The sequence below is a fragment of the Eublepharis macularius genome, chromosome 2, assembly GCF_028583425.1.
Source record: "Eublepharis macularius isolate TG4126 chromosome 2, MPM_Emac_v1.0, whole genome shotgun sequence".
Classification (NCBI taxonomy): Eukaryota; Metazoa; Chordata; class Lepidosauria; order Squamata; family Eublepharidae; genus Eublepharis; species Eublepharis macularius.
This window is the reverse complement of record NC_072791.1, coordinates 17,728,885-17,743,801: the sequence shown is the minus strand read 5'-3', so window position 1 is coordinate 17,743,801 and position 14,917 is coordinate 17,728,885. Positions and strand designations below refer to the sequence as shown.

At 44.8% G+C, this 14,917-nt stretch overlaps 2 protein-coding genes across 3 annotated transcripts in view; one reads left to right on the top strand and one right to left on the bottom strand.

Moving 5' to 3' along the window:
- Positions 1–2,457, top strand: part of AKT1 (AKT serine/threonine kinase 1) — a 159,571-nt gene extending 157,114 nt beyond the window's left edge. For both annotated transcript variants that reach the window (XM_054970862.1, XM_054970863.1), the window contains exon 14: positions 626–2,457. In XM_054970862.1, the coding sequence (XP_054826837.1) occupies positions 626–705 (80 nt within the window). In that variant the 3' untranslated portion in view covers positions 706–2,457. The remainder of the gene's footprint in view (positions 1–625) is intronic.
- A 5,405-nt stretch (positions 2,458–7,862) lies between these two features.
- On the bottom strand, positions 7,863–14,466 carry SIVA1 (SIVA1 apoptosis inducing factor). The gene is made up of 4 exons (XM_054972019.1): positions 14,195–14,466; positions 11,309–11,512; positions 9,457–9,613; positions 7,863–8,087 (listed from the first exon to the last, which is right to left on the bottom strand). Exons 1-4 carry the CDS (start codon positions 14,310–14,312, stop codon positions 8,030–8,032), a joined length of 537 nt encoding a protein of 178 aa, XP_054827994.1. The 5' UTR covers positions 14,313–14,466; the 3' UTR covers positions 7,863–8,029.
- Positions 14,467–14,917: the final 451 nt, after the last annotated feature.

Here is a 14,917-nt window from a genome sequence, read left to right as displayed (position 1 = left end):
TACATCCCATCTCTGTCCATCGCTCAGCACAGTTTACAGTCAAGATCCCTAAAATAAAATAAGTCCTACAGACTGAAAGTAAACTCGTAGTCCAGAAAAAAAACAACAGCCATTGCTCTTAAAGTCAATGAAGTCTGTTCGCTTAAACAAGAACGGCACCCACAAAAAAAGATGTCTTCCAAAGAATGTGCTGAGCTAACCAATGGCGGCAGGCAGGTTATTTTCAGTATACAGTCCTGAGCTTGTTGAAGCCAGAAAAAAAGTCTGTACTCCTAAGTGTGTTTTAAGGGTCTGTATCCAGAAATCCCATCAACAGAAGGTACTGATGGTTGTAGATATTTCTTGCGCATCTTTTCTCCAGAAGTCGTTTCCAGTCCCAAGAAGTTTGGCTTCTAGAGTCATGGAACCCATATGGTCTAATAATCGTGTGGATGCGGAAGGGGGTGTAATGACTGTTCCTTCTGCTTCCACTAGCAGAGCTGAATGGATGAAAGCGGGAAGACTCACCTGCTAGGTAGAAGGGGACAGAGGCAAGATCTGTGATCCTTGCTTCTGTCACTTGACATCTCACCATGAACATCACTTGACATGGTTAATCCTAACTGTGCTTTCTTGCCTCTTCCAGATGACAATATGGATTGCGTCGATAGTGAGCGACGACCACACTTCCCTCAGTTTTCATATTCTGCCAGCGGGACGGCTTAACATTTCGCTTGTCCGCACTGAGAAAGCGGTTTGATAGCATTTGGGGGGGGGACCTTATTTTGACAACGGACACTAGAGAACGCTCTGCAATATGTGAATTGCAAACTATGTTTGTACTTGGGTTCAGCTGAATTTGTAAGAAAGCCCTGCAGGTTGTATATTTAAAACAATCCTGATGCGTTTTTGAGGCCGACTCTCCAGAAAGACGAGCATCCATTCTTAAAATGATTAAAATGTTGTTAAAATTAAAAGGGGGAAAAGCCTTTTCTTCTGAAAAAGATGAACTTCAGTTTTTTAAGAATACGAACCCCCCCCCCCCCAAACTGTTTACTTTCTAGAGGTTTATGATATCCAACATGGCGGCCGCATTGACCATTTAAAAAATGATGTTTCTTATTTATTTCACACAGTTCATCATGTAAGTAGGAACGCTGCACTGTTATGATATGAGAGACAGACTTAGAGAGTGTAAAGAATGCAAGTGACAAAAAACAAAGAAATTCTAGAAACGCAACAGTTTGACTTCCACTCAGGCAGCCCGTGAAATGTTGGCCGATCTAGGAAATTGATTATAGGAATGGCATTGATGATCTCAGTGACGTGATACAAACAGAAAGAAAATGCAGTTTTGAGATACTACATATCAAATGGAGCTGAGTGTGATCTGTACCGTTCTCTACATTACACGAGGAAACGTCCCTCTGAAGACAAGAGTGTTGAAGATCCAATTTTCTGTATATTTCTTTTCTAAGATTGGCTTTGCCAAATCTTGGTAACTACCCACTGGCAATTTCTCTTGTATGGGCCCTGTTGAAACCAGTGGAGGAAGCTCTGGAGCACACACACACACCAATTTGTTTATTCTGGAGTGTTTGTTCCAGGAAATTTTCCTGAGGACTGTGTCCAGTGCAAACAAGCTGATTTCATGGTTTCGTCTGAAAATGTTTCTATAGCTGCAGAATTGACCCATCAAGAATTCCACTTCTGAAAAAAACGTAGAAAGCTCCCCTCCCCGCTAGTTGCCTTTTAACTGAATGAGTTGATGGAGCAATGATCAAATTTTGGGCCCCAGAGCCATTTTCTTCATATATTTAAGGGGCTCTGGTAAAATGGCACCATATGGTTAGACCCAGTTAGAGGGCAGTCCTGCATTCTCTTCCCTTTTTAAATGTACATTTTGTAAAGGTTATTGGGAGTGGGGGGTGCTCAGTATGTTTGGAGGAAACTCCTTTAGCAGTGGCTGGGGTGGGGTGGTGTAAAAAGAAAAAAGTAGGGTGAAACTTCATGTGTTCCAGGAAAAAAGGGGGTTCAAAAGATTTTTTTTAATTCTAGTACTTCTTTTCCCCACTGTTTTGCTTCCCCCCCTCACCGTTTCGTCTTGTATTCTCATAAAAACCACTTCATTTTGACTCTGCCAAAAATGATAACGAGATCATCGTTTGCCTTTGCTGTGGCCAGGGCTTTCTAGCTCTTTGCTTGTTCTGAGAACGAGTTTATTCAGTTGTGGCTTTTATGTTCCTTTAGATATGCTTTTTGTTTCTCTGTTCTTTTATCTGTATAAAGTTGATTAAATAAACTGCAGTTCCTTAGCATTTTTTTTATTTGAAAGGGAGCATATTTAAGACACCCTCAAACCTTTTCCTCAACATGAAATCCCATTATGTTTTTTTACAACGTTCAGTTCTAGTATTTTTACTTATTATATGAAAGTTTCCCTAAGAATACTTCAATAAAATGCGCTTTAACAAGTAAGTTTGGTCTTGGCTTTGTCACTCCAAAACGCTTCCTTCTATGCCTGTGTCCAGAACCCTTCAGTTCCTGCTATCATTAGAAAGGGGCATACTTAACATATCAGCTTGACCGGGGGCGGGGGGGGGGGGGTTGAGGGCAAAAACCACGGAGAACAAAGTTGGGAGATAGTGAATCAGTGGAACCAGACAGGAACAAACAAACTTCATTTATTCACTTCATTTATATCCCTCTTTTCTCCTCAATGGAAGCCCAAAGTGGTTTACATGTGTTTCTTCTCTCCTACAGTTTATCCTCGCAATAGCCCTGTACGGTAGGCTACGCTCTGTGTGTGTGACAGGCCCAAGGTCACCCAGCAAGTTCTATAGCAGAATGGGAACTGGAACCTGGGTTTACCAGATCCTTGTCTGACACACACCACCAATACGCTGCGCTGTCTTCCTAAGGGTAACAATGCTCCTGATGTTTAATGAAAATGGTGGAATTCCGTCGTGGAATTAAAATGGTAATTTTTGAATTGCACACCCCTCATGTGAACTCAACAGCCCTGGAATCTAGTCCAACATTCTTACCCACACGCCCAGCCCATCACTGTTAACCAGGGCTTTTTTTCTGGGAAAAGAGGTGGTGGAACTCAGGACCGCACAATGATGTCACTTTCGGTCAGCTGGAACAAGGGGTGTTTTTTAAAGTATAAATCGCCCTCAGTGAAAATGGTCACATGGCCGGTGGCCCCGCCCCTTGATTTCCAGACAGAGGTGAGTTCAGATTGCCCTCCGTGCCGTGGGCGGGGATCAGGGGGCAGGGCCACAGGCCAGGTGACCATTTTCAAGAGGTGCCGGAACTCCGTTCCACCGCGTTCCAGCTGAAAAAAGCCCTGCTGTTAACCATTACATCCCATGATGGTTCACATGAATCAGAGTGCTGCCTCTAAGAGCTGTATGCCCCCCTCCCCATTCACAGTCACTTTACAGATTCACTTTACACTATGGTTAGTACCTCAAAATGCATCAATTGCTCATTTTAGATGGTTTTCTGCTCTCCTTTCACATGGGTTGTATTGCTCTGTCAATTGTGGTCCCGCTTCCGATTTCAGTGGTTTCCTTAAGCTTTAACCCTTTCCTAGATTCACATCCTCTGCAATTAAAGGGTGCTTAAAGGCAAGGGATAGATAGATGGGAGCAGTCCCAGAATTCAGGAGAAAATAGAGTAACCACGAAATGTGTCTGTCTTCCTCCTCCCAACACACACACCCCGAAGTGGTATCCTGAAAGATAAACAGAGCACTATTGATAATCCTTACCAGGGCTCATTTTGAGGGGAACGCAGTTCCAGCAGTTCCCCAAAGTCACATGGCAGGTGGCCCTGTCCATCTGACTTGCAGCCATTTTGGGCCCGTTTCGGCCTGGATTGGGGCCAAAATTCTCTGGATCAGGTCTCTTAGCTGGTGGTGGATCACTCTCCCATAAGCAAAGCCATGTTGGATCAGGCCAGTGGCCCATCCAGTCCAACATTCTGTCACACACAGTGGCTAGAAATCCAGTGCCATCTAAAGGACTGTCAGTGAGGCCAGGACACCAGAAGCCCTCCCACTGCCTTCCTTCCAGCACCAAGACAACAGAGCACCACCTCCCGCTCATCAGCGGCCCGATCCTGACCATTTTGGGCCCCTTTTTGCCATTGTGGGCCCAGAATGACGAGGATTGGGTCCAAAACAGACAGGTGATATCGGGGGTGTGGCATATGCAAATCAGTTATACTGACACACTTGCAGTGATGGCAAGAGGTGTGGCATATGCTAATGAGTTACGCTAATGAGTTCCTCCAGCTCTTTTTCTACTAAATGACCCTTACCTTACCTTAGTTTAACAAAATCATGGGAAGCATTTTACAGAGTGACAGTATTTGCTTCCTTTCACATTACACTTCCTTCTGGAAACAGGTATATCAGCACTGCAAATTTCTCTGCATGTATGCAGGGGGAAAAAAATCTGCCTTTACAGAAGACAGGGTCGACAAACCTGCCTCTGCAAGAAGTCCGTGCTGCATAGATGTCAACAGAAATGTGTAAGGAGTTTTAAAGGCAAGTCTTGGTTGCATGAAAAAACCCTTGGCGGGAAGGTTTGTCAGCCACGGTACAAAGCAGGTGGCACTGCCGGTTAGGCTGGTGAGTGTGAAAGAAGGGAAATGGTGGTCAAGGGGGCCTCCAGAGCATGAGAAAAAGTGCCTCTCAAAAGATGGAGCTGGTACAAAAGGTTCACTTGTGCAATAAAATCTGGCTTGGAGCTGCGAGGGAGAGGACGTTTTTTTAAAAAATATGCAACTCGGCTGGGGCTCAAAATGAAGTGGGTTCCCACCTCTTGGTTCTTGCTACCTGAAAAAGTCCTTAACGTGGTGCCTGTGGTTTTTAAAAGGCTCTTCCTATAATTAAAAGGCTCACGTGCAACCTGTTGTGCTGATTATTTTTCTGAAAAGCTTTTCAAGTAAAAACCGCTCTTTAGAAGTAGTTATAATCTGGGGTTCCCAGGCTAGAGTCTCAGTCTTCCGCTGTTTCTGTCTCCCAATAGTTGGCTTTCCCGTAAGCTTTTCTGAGACAGACCATGGATTTGTCTAAATAAGAAAGAAGTTGTGACAATTCACTAGAAAGGGTGCTGTTTCCTGTAAGAATACACCGGGGTCCTCTGCTTTTCTGATCCAAGCCCTATAGCAGGGGTGGCCAAACTTGCTTAGTGTAGAGCCACACAGAATAAATGTCAGATGTCTGAGAGCCGCAAGACATGACGCACTGAAGTGACTTCAGATGAAGAGGCGGGTTTAGGGGAGTGTTTTGAAAGTGACATCACAGGAAGGGGTGGGGTTTGGTGCATTATGCTGAAAGTGACATCATTGGAATGGGTGGAGCTTGGGAAGAGCCATCACCTGACCTTTGACTTGGAAGTGACATCACAAAAGTGATGTCACCTCCTTGCTAGGCTTTACCCCCAAAGTCCTCAGGTATTTTTTGAGTCAGACCTGGCAACCCCAACATTTTTACTGAAAATACGAAAGTCATGGAAAAAATGAAAAGGGAGGGGAAAACATGGAAAGAAAGATGGAAAAAAGGAAAAGGGAGGGAAAGATATGGAAAGAAGGAAATAAGGGAGGGGAAGATGGAAAGAAGGAAAGGGAGGGAAATAAACTAAACCAAACTAAAATGTATGGCTGAAAGGAAATGAGCATTGCTTCAGCCCAAGGGAGTCGCTTTGAGACTCTTCCTTCAGCAGGAACAAACCAAAACCACAGGCAGCATACAAGCAGATGAGGAAGTCGTTCTCATTCCATTAGTTATCCTTGGAATCTAGGATACTGGTGTTAAAAACAGAAGTGCTATTTAGGTGTTGTGGATGTTAAGTAAGACTCTCTAAAGGGCAGGCTAGGTTTATGAACTGAAAATTACAGTACCAGCTTTTAAGATCATTGGGGCAGGGAGCCATCACTCAGCAGCAGAGCACAAGCTTTACGTGGTAAGTAAACAAGATTCAAAGTCCAGTCGAAAGGATCTTGAGTAGTAGCACTGGGGAAACTGATCTGGGACAAGCTTACACTAATTGAAGTGGATAGGGCCAGATGGCATAAAGTTCATATGACCATAGACTACTCACCACAAAAAAATATTAGAAAGCTTAGGAAGTTTTGCATGCTACCTTTTTCCTGCTGAGAACCTCCTAGGCAGTTGTGAAGACACATCTGTTGTATGAACTGAACAGCCTATACTACATTCTCTCCACTGAAAACCGCCCATACACTTTTGAAAGGAGGGGTCTAGTTGAGTGTTTTAAGTTCAAAAGACTGCGTCTGCCTCCCCCCCTGGGCAGAGCTAAGATCAAACTGGATGCTTTTTTACAAGATGCTACACAGCAGCATGACAACTGACTATTCTTTGCCATCTTGAGGATCCAAACTGGGTGGAAAGGTGGCATCCAAGTTATGAATAAAATTAAAGACAGGGCTATTAGCCTGGATCCAGCAGAATTATACAACGGCACAAATACAGTTCAGGGGGAGAGACATGTTCACTGTCACACTTCTTGTTCTGGATATTAGAAAATAGGAATATATTTGTGCCCTGCCTCTCTCTCCTACAGGAACTTGAAGTAGCTTACATCATTCCCCTATCCTTTACAACAGCCCTGTGAGGCAGGATGTCCCTGATATTAGGCCAATACTCTAACAACTATACAACACTGGTACCACCCCAGCATTCAGATCCAACTGCCTTGGTGTGTACCTTGTGCATTCTTCCAGCAAAGAATAACAACAATTAAGAATGATGGAAAGATGTCAAAAGGAGAATAACGGGGAGATAGGATAATAGGGGTAAAACTGTGGCAGTACAGACATCAAGTACATGTATAGAGGAAGAGTTAATTTAAGATGAACCATGCACAACCTATCCTTTATGGTAAAGAATCCAGTAGCACCTTTAACACCAACCCACTTTATTGATGTATAAGCTTTCGAGAACCACAGCTTTCTTCATCAGATGCATCTGATGAAGAGAGCTATGGTTCTTGAAAGCTTATGCTACAATAAAGTGGGTTAGTCTTAAAGGTGCTACTGGACTCTACTATTTTGCAGCTACAGACTAACACGGCTAGCTCCTCTGGATCTAAATCCTTTATGGGGGTTGGGAGATTTAAATATTTGGGGCTCTGTAGAGAAGAAACGAGGATAGCAGCATACTCACACGGATCTTTTCATGGTTAGAACACTAGCATGGCCCTCCACTGTGGATTGAATCATACATTTGAGAACAAAGTCCTCCTTTGTGCATAGGAATCTACCCTAACTCTGTAATTCCACACTCATCAAACTGAAGGGACAACCAGGTCGCAATCTGCACCTACCTCATTCCAAGGCATTGTGTGAAGAGTCAACACATGCTGCCCCCTGTGGCAGCTCAGGTCCTGTAATTGCAGGTCTTCAGTCCTTTGACAAATAAGCCCAGCTATACTGTCGTCTTCCTCTGAGCTGCTTACCGATGGCCAGATCTGGTGCAAAGGTTGTCCTAGCCTTAAGGAGCAGACTTTTCAGGAGAGGTAGTAGGTATGCCCAGCCTTACTGCAACAGCCATATTACATTTCTGAGCAGATTTCCCTATAAAAAAGTGTCAAGTTAGCACCCATCTCAACAGGACTCAAGATGACGCCTATTGTTCTACCATCATGGCCATCCACTGTGTTGTTATTAAAAAGATGCCATTTTCCAGGACGTCCTCAGCATGCCTGCAGTGCTTAAATGCGTTTAAATTAGCAGGCTTAAGGCTAACCTATGCTTAGTCTGAGCAGGCACTGGACGGAGCACCTCATGCTTTTCATTGTCACACCAGCTTAGAACATTCAAAGGTCATTACATTTAACAAGTAAGACTCAAAGTACAAAATGTTTATTCAATTAAATCACAGTTGTAGAAATATACAGTACAATATTTGGGGGGGGGATATATCAGATTTGATATACTAAGAAGTTAAAACTGTCTAGCTCTTAAAAAAAATCACACACACACACACACACACTTCTTTACAAGTCCAGATGCTTCAAGCATTAAATGTTGAGCAGCCACTGCAAAGGATTCGCTCGTCAATATCGTCTGATCTGGAAGGAAAGAGAAGCACATCTGGTTTTTCAGGGTGGACTAGGAAAACAACCCCTTCTCTGACCTCTCTGCATGTGCCCCCACCCATCCCCGTCGAAGACAAAAATAGCCAAGTTATCTGTGCAAGAATTCTCTCGCTGGAACAGATCAGAGCATATCTAGTCTTAGCAGTCTGGACTCCAGACTGGACAGCAGAGCTCTTGGAAAGTCACAAGCAGGGCCTGAGGAGGTGACCTTTCCAAAAAACAGCTTCCCCTAGTAACTCTTTTTTTTTAATACTTCTGTGCAGAGAGGCAGAATATTTCCAAATACTAAGTTCTGCAGCCATTATGCATGGAGAAATTGTTTATTATTGCTAGCTCTGGGCAGCATTGATATTATTCTCTCATACACCACTTTTCCCCACACCAGGGAACTGAAGCAGCTTACATCATCTTCCTCTCCTCCATTTCATCCTCACAACAATTCTGTGAGGTAGGTTAGGCTGAGAATGTGTGACTGGCCCGAAGTCACCCAGCAAGCTTGCACGGCATGGTGGGGATTCGAATCTGGGCCTCCCATATCCTAGTCCAACACTAACCACCACCCACACTGGCTCCATTAAAAAAGAAAAAAACCCAACCTATCTAGTTTCAGCAATGAATTTCTGCTTCAAAAATTACATATTTCCTTTGGTAATAGCCGACCACAAGTCAACTTAGTTGAGTCTCCCTCATTATGATTAGGGCTAACCAAACTCTTATCAGGCCAGCTTTTTCTTGGGCCCTTCAGAAGACTACAAACTGCAGCCTATAGGCACTTCCATCGTGCCCCCAACCCACACGCTGCTTCTTGGGTACAGAGCCCAATGAAGAATACTAAAAACCATGAAAACTAGAAGTCTGGTCAATCCCAAGAAAAACTAATGCTTTGCATATGTTTCTACAGGCCTATGGCCTCTGTCTATATTTGATACCTCTGAGTTCTTGCATTGGCAGCCTCATCCAATTCCTCTTTAATGCTCTTCTTCTCAGTCCTAAGGTAAGCCCAAATGCTATAGCTTTCTCCTCATGTAAAAGACGCTCCAACTTCTTGATCTTTTGGTCCAAGTTACAAAACAATGACGTATTCCCATCAGCCAGAGCTCTAGTTGGGTAGAGAGATCATTCTCTCCTCTCAAAATGCTTCAATAAAAAGCAAGGCTCAAAAGTCTACCCAGAATTAGACAGCACTGCAGACACCAGTTACAGACCTGTAGCTCTTGCTATTTTAGCGAGGAATAGAACTTTGAGACTTTCCATTCCTGACCACGGGGATGCAGCATGCATAGGAGCCTAACATGATTTAAGGAGAGTTGTGGCTCTAAATGTCATCTACACAGGCACTTACTCTATAACGGAACACAAGGAACACGCAACAGCATTACAGCAGCTACAGAGTTTGCTACAGTTCTGGCATATGGATCGGTCACACTGCGTGCAAGTTTCTTTGACGTCGACTGTTCTTATACACGATGAGCAGGGCTTGGAAACGCCTCCGGCCGTTGCTGTTTGGAAAGACAGAGTTTTACAGATTATAAATGAGAACAGACTTAAGCAGTGTCCTAGAAGCACACCCTCTGGAGGGCTGCTACTGTGACAGCCCGCTCCTTCCCAGCCCAAGACTAACCCACTAGAATGCAGACCATGATCCTCACAAGCAGCTTAAAATTCCACTCTTTCTTAGTTAAAATTTTGAAAGAAGAGCAATCTGAGGGCTTTGTCACACAACTGTTAATATATAAACACTGCAACGTTTTAGCCTTTGCATTCCTGAAAATCCCTTCTCAGTGACAAGAACACAGTATCTCAGCTGCATAGGGCTTATAATGGATTGCCTAGCCATTGCTTTTTTAAAAAAAATAAGCTGGCTAAGTGTAGCCTCTAGCACAGAGGAGGTCACAGCTCACTACCTTCTTCAAGTCAATAAAGGCACTAAAACAAGTTCAAAACTTTGTGATATATTAGGAGAATTCTGATGTGTGCAGGGAGTCACAAAAAGGATCCCAACTTACAATTGTGCCGAATGTCAGAGGCACATTCCTTTCAGCATATAGATAGCTTCACAGCACAAAATAGTGGGCTTGGAAAATGCAATAATCCAGAGAAGGAACAGTGATTGTGTGGAAGATTTGTTGTACAGAATCAGTATATTCTCTCTCTCTCACTCACACACACACGCGCGCGCGTGCATAGACAATGTAAAATATGCTTTTCTTTGTCAAAAACTAGGTTATTAGTAACAATTCAGGAAAAAGACCCTCCTCCAAAGGGGAAAAAATAAGATTCTTCAATGGTAAATTCATAAATATTTTTGTATATTTTTAAAAAATATTTTTGTTATGTAAAGTGCTGAAACGTGCAATGTAACAATCAATAACCAAGAGAACCTATAAATATAATAATGTAACCTTATATGAGAAAACTACATAACATTATAAATTATTAAGAAGAAGATACTGGAGAATACTTACCTTCAAGACTAACTTTGAGGACACCTCTTTCACCAATTGGACTTGTGGACTATATATTTCAATGTATTGTTTACTTATTGTAATATTGTAACACTGAGTGTATGTGATGACAGGAAGGATTGTTACATAGTTTTCTCAAATAAGGTTACATTATTATATTTATAGGTTCTCTGGGTTACTGATTATTACACTGCACATTAGCACTTTGCATAACAAAAAATATACACAAATATTTATTAATGTACCATTGAAGAGTTTTTTTTCCTTCGGAGGAGGGTCTTTTCCCTTAATTGTTACTGGTTTTGCACCGAAGGAGCCCACACATTGGTAATTTTGTTCTTGTGTAAAAACTAGATTATCGGCATACATCACGTTCTGAAGCTGAATGTAATCGGACTCGGCCTCAACAGACACATCACTACACAGACCATGTTTTCTAAGTGACTTCAGGGCAGTCCCTCTTTTGATCAGCCTGACCTACGTCACAGAGTCGCTGTAGGATAAAAATGGAGTGGACATCACTCCATCATCTGCTTTAATCAATGAATACTTTATTTATTCAGAAAATTTCTATTATGCCCCTCCAGCAAACCTGACCAAGGTGGCTTACAACCTATAAGCTATTACTGCTCTTATGTGACCTTTGACCTCATTCGTGCAGTAAACCAATAACGGAAGGCAAACGGAAGAGAATCAGCCACACACTACACAGGTATGAAGTTCACTTACCTGTCTCTTTTGGGCGGGGCTGCCGAAGTTTCCCATCCTGCCCAATTAACATTTGTCCATTACAAGAATACTGAGAATAAGGCTCTGGTCTGCCTGCTAGTGGCACTGGGTACTGTGCAATTAGACAGCCTCCCGCTGCGTTTCCGTCCCACTTATTATCCATATAAGTTTGGGCTCCTCTGAAAAGCAGCTGCTTTGTTTTTTCTGCAAATGGGCAAGAATACGTTGAGATAGTCAATATTAACCATTTCCACTCTTGAAGTAACCCTAAATGAACATCAGCTTGCCCACGACAAAAGAAACCCCTCTCAGGTTCTGCAATTCCCACTTCTGAAGCAAGCTGGGGACTCCAACAAAAACTCCCAGTCCAGCTTATTTATTTTTTATTTAATTTATACCCCACTTTTTCTCCCCAATGAGAGCCTCAAATAGTTTACAACATTCTCCCCTTTATCCTCAAAACGTCCCTGTAAGGTACCATACGCTGAGAATGTGTGACTGACTCAAAGTCACCCAGCAAGCTTCTATGACAGAGTGAGAAGAACAACAACAACAGTGTGCTTAAATACTGCCCTTCAGGACAGATTAGTGCCACTTTCAGAGCAACGAACAAAGTCAGTGTTACTATCATCCCCACAATATAGCTGGAACTGAAAAAAGTGAGCTACCCAAGGCCACCTGCTGAGCTCCTGGAAGTACTGGGAGTCAAACTAACAGAGTGCTGATTCACAGCCCAGCCACTAGTCTGACACTCTAACCACTACACCACAGTGGCTTTGACAGTCCGTACCATGACATCAGTGATGTTTCATGGGTACAATTTCTTCCACAAAAATGGAGCATATACAGTGGTTCAGAACTCTGCCAAGAACAGTGAAATGCCAGTATACCCCACAGATAAAGTTCCTAGCCTGGCAAGTGCTACTTGCAACACAAACAGACTGCCCCTCTGCTAAACAGGGCCTCTCACTTCTTTCTCAAACACATCCTCTAAAATTTTAGACATCAAAACAGGGACATAACTTGTAATACTCGTAACCCTCACAGCAAGTATCACTTCCCCTTTCATTACTACCTCTCTTCACCGCCTGGCTGCACTGATGCCTTCTGCCAGAGGCCTACAAATATCTCCATCACCAGAAATACACTTCAGCAGCTGCAGAATGTGAAATGATGCTGACACTTTTGCTCCCATATTCATGTGGATGTGTGCTAGAAAAAAGATTGCACAACAGCCCACCCCCCAGATACAGAAAAACAAAGAGAACCTTGAAGGAAGGCAATCCTAAGTAGTTCATACAACACTTTCACATCGCATACCCCAAAGGAAACAAAGTAAGGAGCTAGGGTAGTGGTTAAAGCAATGCCGCAAATGGGGGCACCAAAGATCAAATCCCTATAAACTCTCTGGGCAACCTTCTGCTAATCACTCTCTGTCTCTCTCAGCCCGACCTACGTTGCAGGATCAAACGGGGAAAGAGCTGTGGATGCAGTGCAGCCCTGAAGCATTTTGCAAAAATGACGTGATACAAACGCAGAATTTGTTCTATACATTTTTTTTGCCCTGCCTCCAGGAGCTCAGGGCATACCTGAATCTCCCATCCCTGATTTAATCCTCGTAACAACCCTCTGTGATAATAAATGTTTGTGCCACCCCCACCCCGGGGAACTTAGGCTGAGAAAAAAATGACAGGCACAGAGTCACCTGGTAAATTTCAGGGCAAGCAGGGATTTGAACCCTAGCTCTGATCCACCACTCTAACTAGCTCTCCACACAGATATACAGTACACAGATTTGGGGATGGGGCTGCCCTTAGCAAATGCAAATTAAAAAGGGGTCTGAATCTTAATCACTTTTAGGGGAAAAACAGCTTCCCGTTGAAATAAAGACAACACATTCAAGAAGGATCTCTATCATTTTCTGTCAAACGTAATGAAGTTACAGGAAGAAAAAAAAGTTGCATTGAGATTAAAAGGCTTGATGGCAAATAAGCACAATCCATGGGGACATTCTTCCAAAGCCCCTCTCAAATAAAGGGAAGCACAGCTAGCGCTCTTGCACAACTACCACTTATTTCAATGGGTCTTGCAAGGGAGAACTTCCACAAGAGAATTTTTTTGGTGGGTAGCAGTGATGGTCTGCAGTGGAACAGCAGGACTTGAGTCCAGCGGCACCTCAGAGACCAAGGAAAGGGAAATGGCTGCAAGCCGGCACACAGGTAAGGTTGTTTAACTTTCCCATCAATTTCACCAAGGCTACAGCCCTTTTCTTTTGCACCAGACCTTGAACAGCAAACAATCATATTGGAGAAAAATGTCTTTCCAGGTAATGCAAAGATAGGTTAAACTGAAACGACGATATTTGAAAGACAAGGCTAGTCACTGGCTATATTTTATGGTTTTACGCCTTTAGTCAATAGGGAAAATTGGAGTAGGAGGACTAAAAGCAGAAAGCACCTGGGCACGTGCAGACTGCATTCCTGCTGCCAACGCTGGGTTGGAAAATTCCTGGAGACTTGGGGAGGGACCTCAGGGGGTTATAAACTTATAATGCCACCTCCAAGGCAGCCCTTTTCTCCAGGGGAACTGGGTTATGCGCCCTGGAGACCAGCTGTGCTTCTGGGAAAGCCCCAGCCACCGCCTGGAGGTTGGCAAAACTGGTTTGGGTCCAGCAGATTTTACAAATCTGAGAGAAGGCAGGGAAGGGAGGGCTCTCTGCTGCTCCCCTCAAGGCGAGAGGCCTCCTCTGAGAGGGGGGCTTCTCTGAGGGGAAGAGCGCGCAGTTCCCGCGAGAACGGGACCTGAGGCTGCTCTTGGCCAAAGAAGCCCCCCCTGCTCTCGCGAGATTTCGCCCACCAGCCCCTCCGGCCGCCGCCTCCTCCTCACCGAAGATTTCCCGCCGGTACCTCTCGCCCATGGCGCCCTGGCTCAGCTCCCGCAGCCTCACGCGGGTTTTCAGCTGCAGCGGGCCCGCGTCCCCGAACGGGCAGGAGCGCTTCGGCATCGCTGTTTGTTTTCCCGCCCGCTCCGAGCCGCCGCCGCCGCCGCCACTGCTGGGTCAAGGGATTAGCGCGCCCGCCCGCGCGGGAAATGCTCGGCGGCGAAGGCGGCCGCCCTCAAGAAACAAGCGACGCACATAAACAGCCCAGCCAGGCCCGCCCGCTCGCTTTCAAGACCTCCCCTCTGACGTCAACGGCGTGCTTACCAATCGGGGAAGAGGGGCGGGGTCAGTGGGGGGGAAGAGCGAGTAGGCGGGGCCGGCGGGCTGTCACCACTTAAAGGTTCGGTGACGTTTTTGGAGTCGGTGGGTTTCTATTGGGTAGTGCCCAAAGGCGCGCGGCCGCTCAGCGGGAGCCCTTTGGGGTCCAAGTGGCTTGAAGGGAGGGAGAACGTCACTCACGAGCGACCAATCACTCTCCAACTTCTGCCCGCTCTTTCCACCCGCCCTTCGCTCCCTCAGTCGCCCAGTTCAAGCGGCTCTGCCAGGATCGTCTTCGGCGTCTGAGAGGGGTGCGCATGCGTGGGCCTGGCGGCCTTCCGTTTGGCGCCATAGAATAAAGTAGGGTTGCCAGCCTCCAGGAGGGGCCTGGAGATCCCCCGGAATTACAA

Coding starts and splice junctions, on each gene's coding strand:
- SIVA1 (XM_054972019.1), bottom strand. CDS start 14,312: ATGCCGAAGCGCTCCTGCCCGTTCGGGGACGCGGGCCCGCTGCAGCTG. Junction 11,513..14,194: donor GTACCGGCGGGAAATCTTCG/GTGAGGAGGAGG, acceptor GCCCATTTGCAG/AAAAAACAAAGCAGCTGCTT. Junction 9,614..11,308: donor GCCCCGCCCAAAAGAGACAG/GTAAGTGAACTT, acceptor CTTTCCAAACAG/CAACGGCCGGAGGCGTTTCC.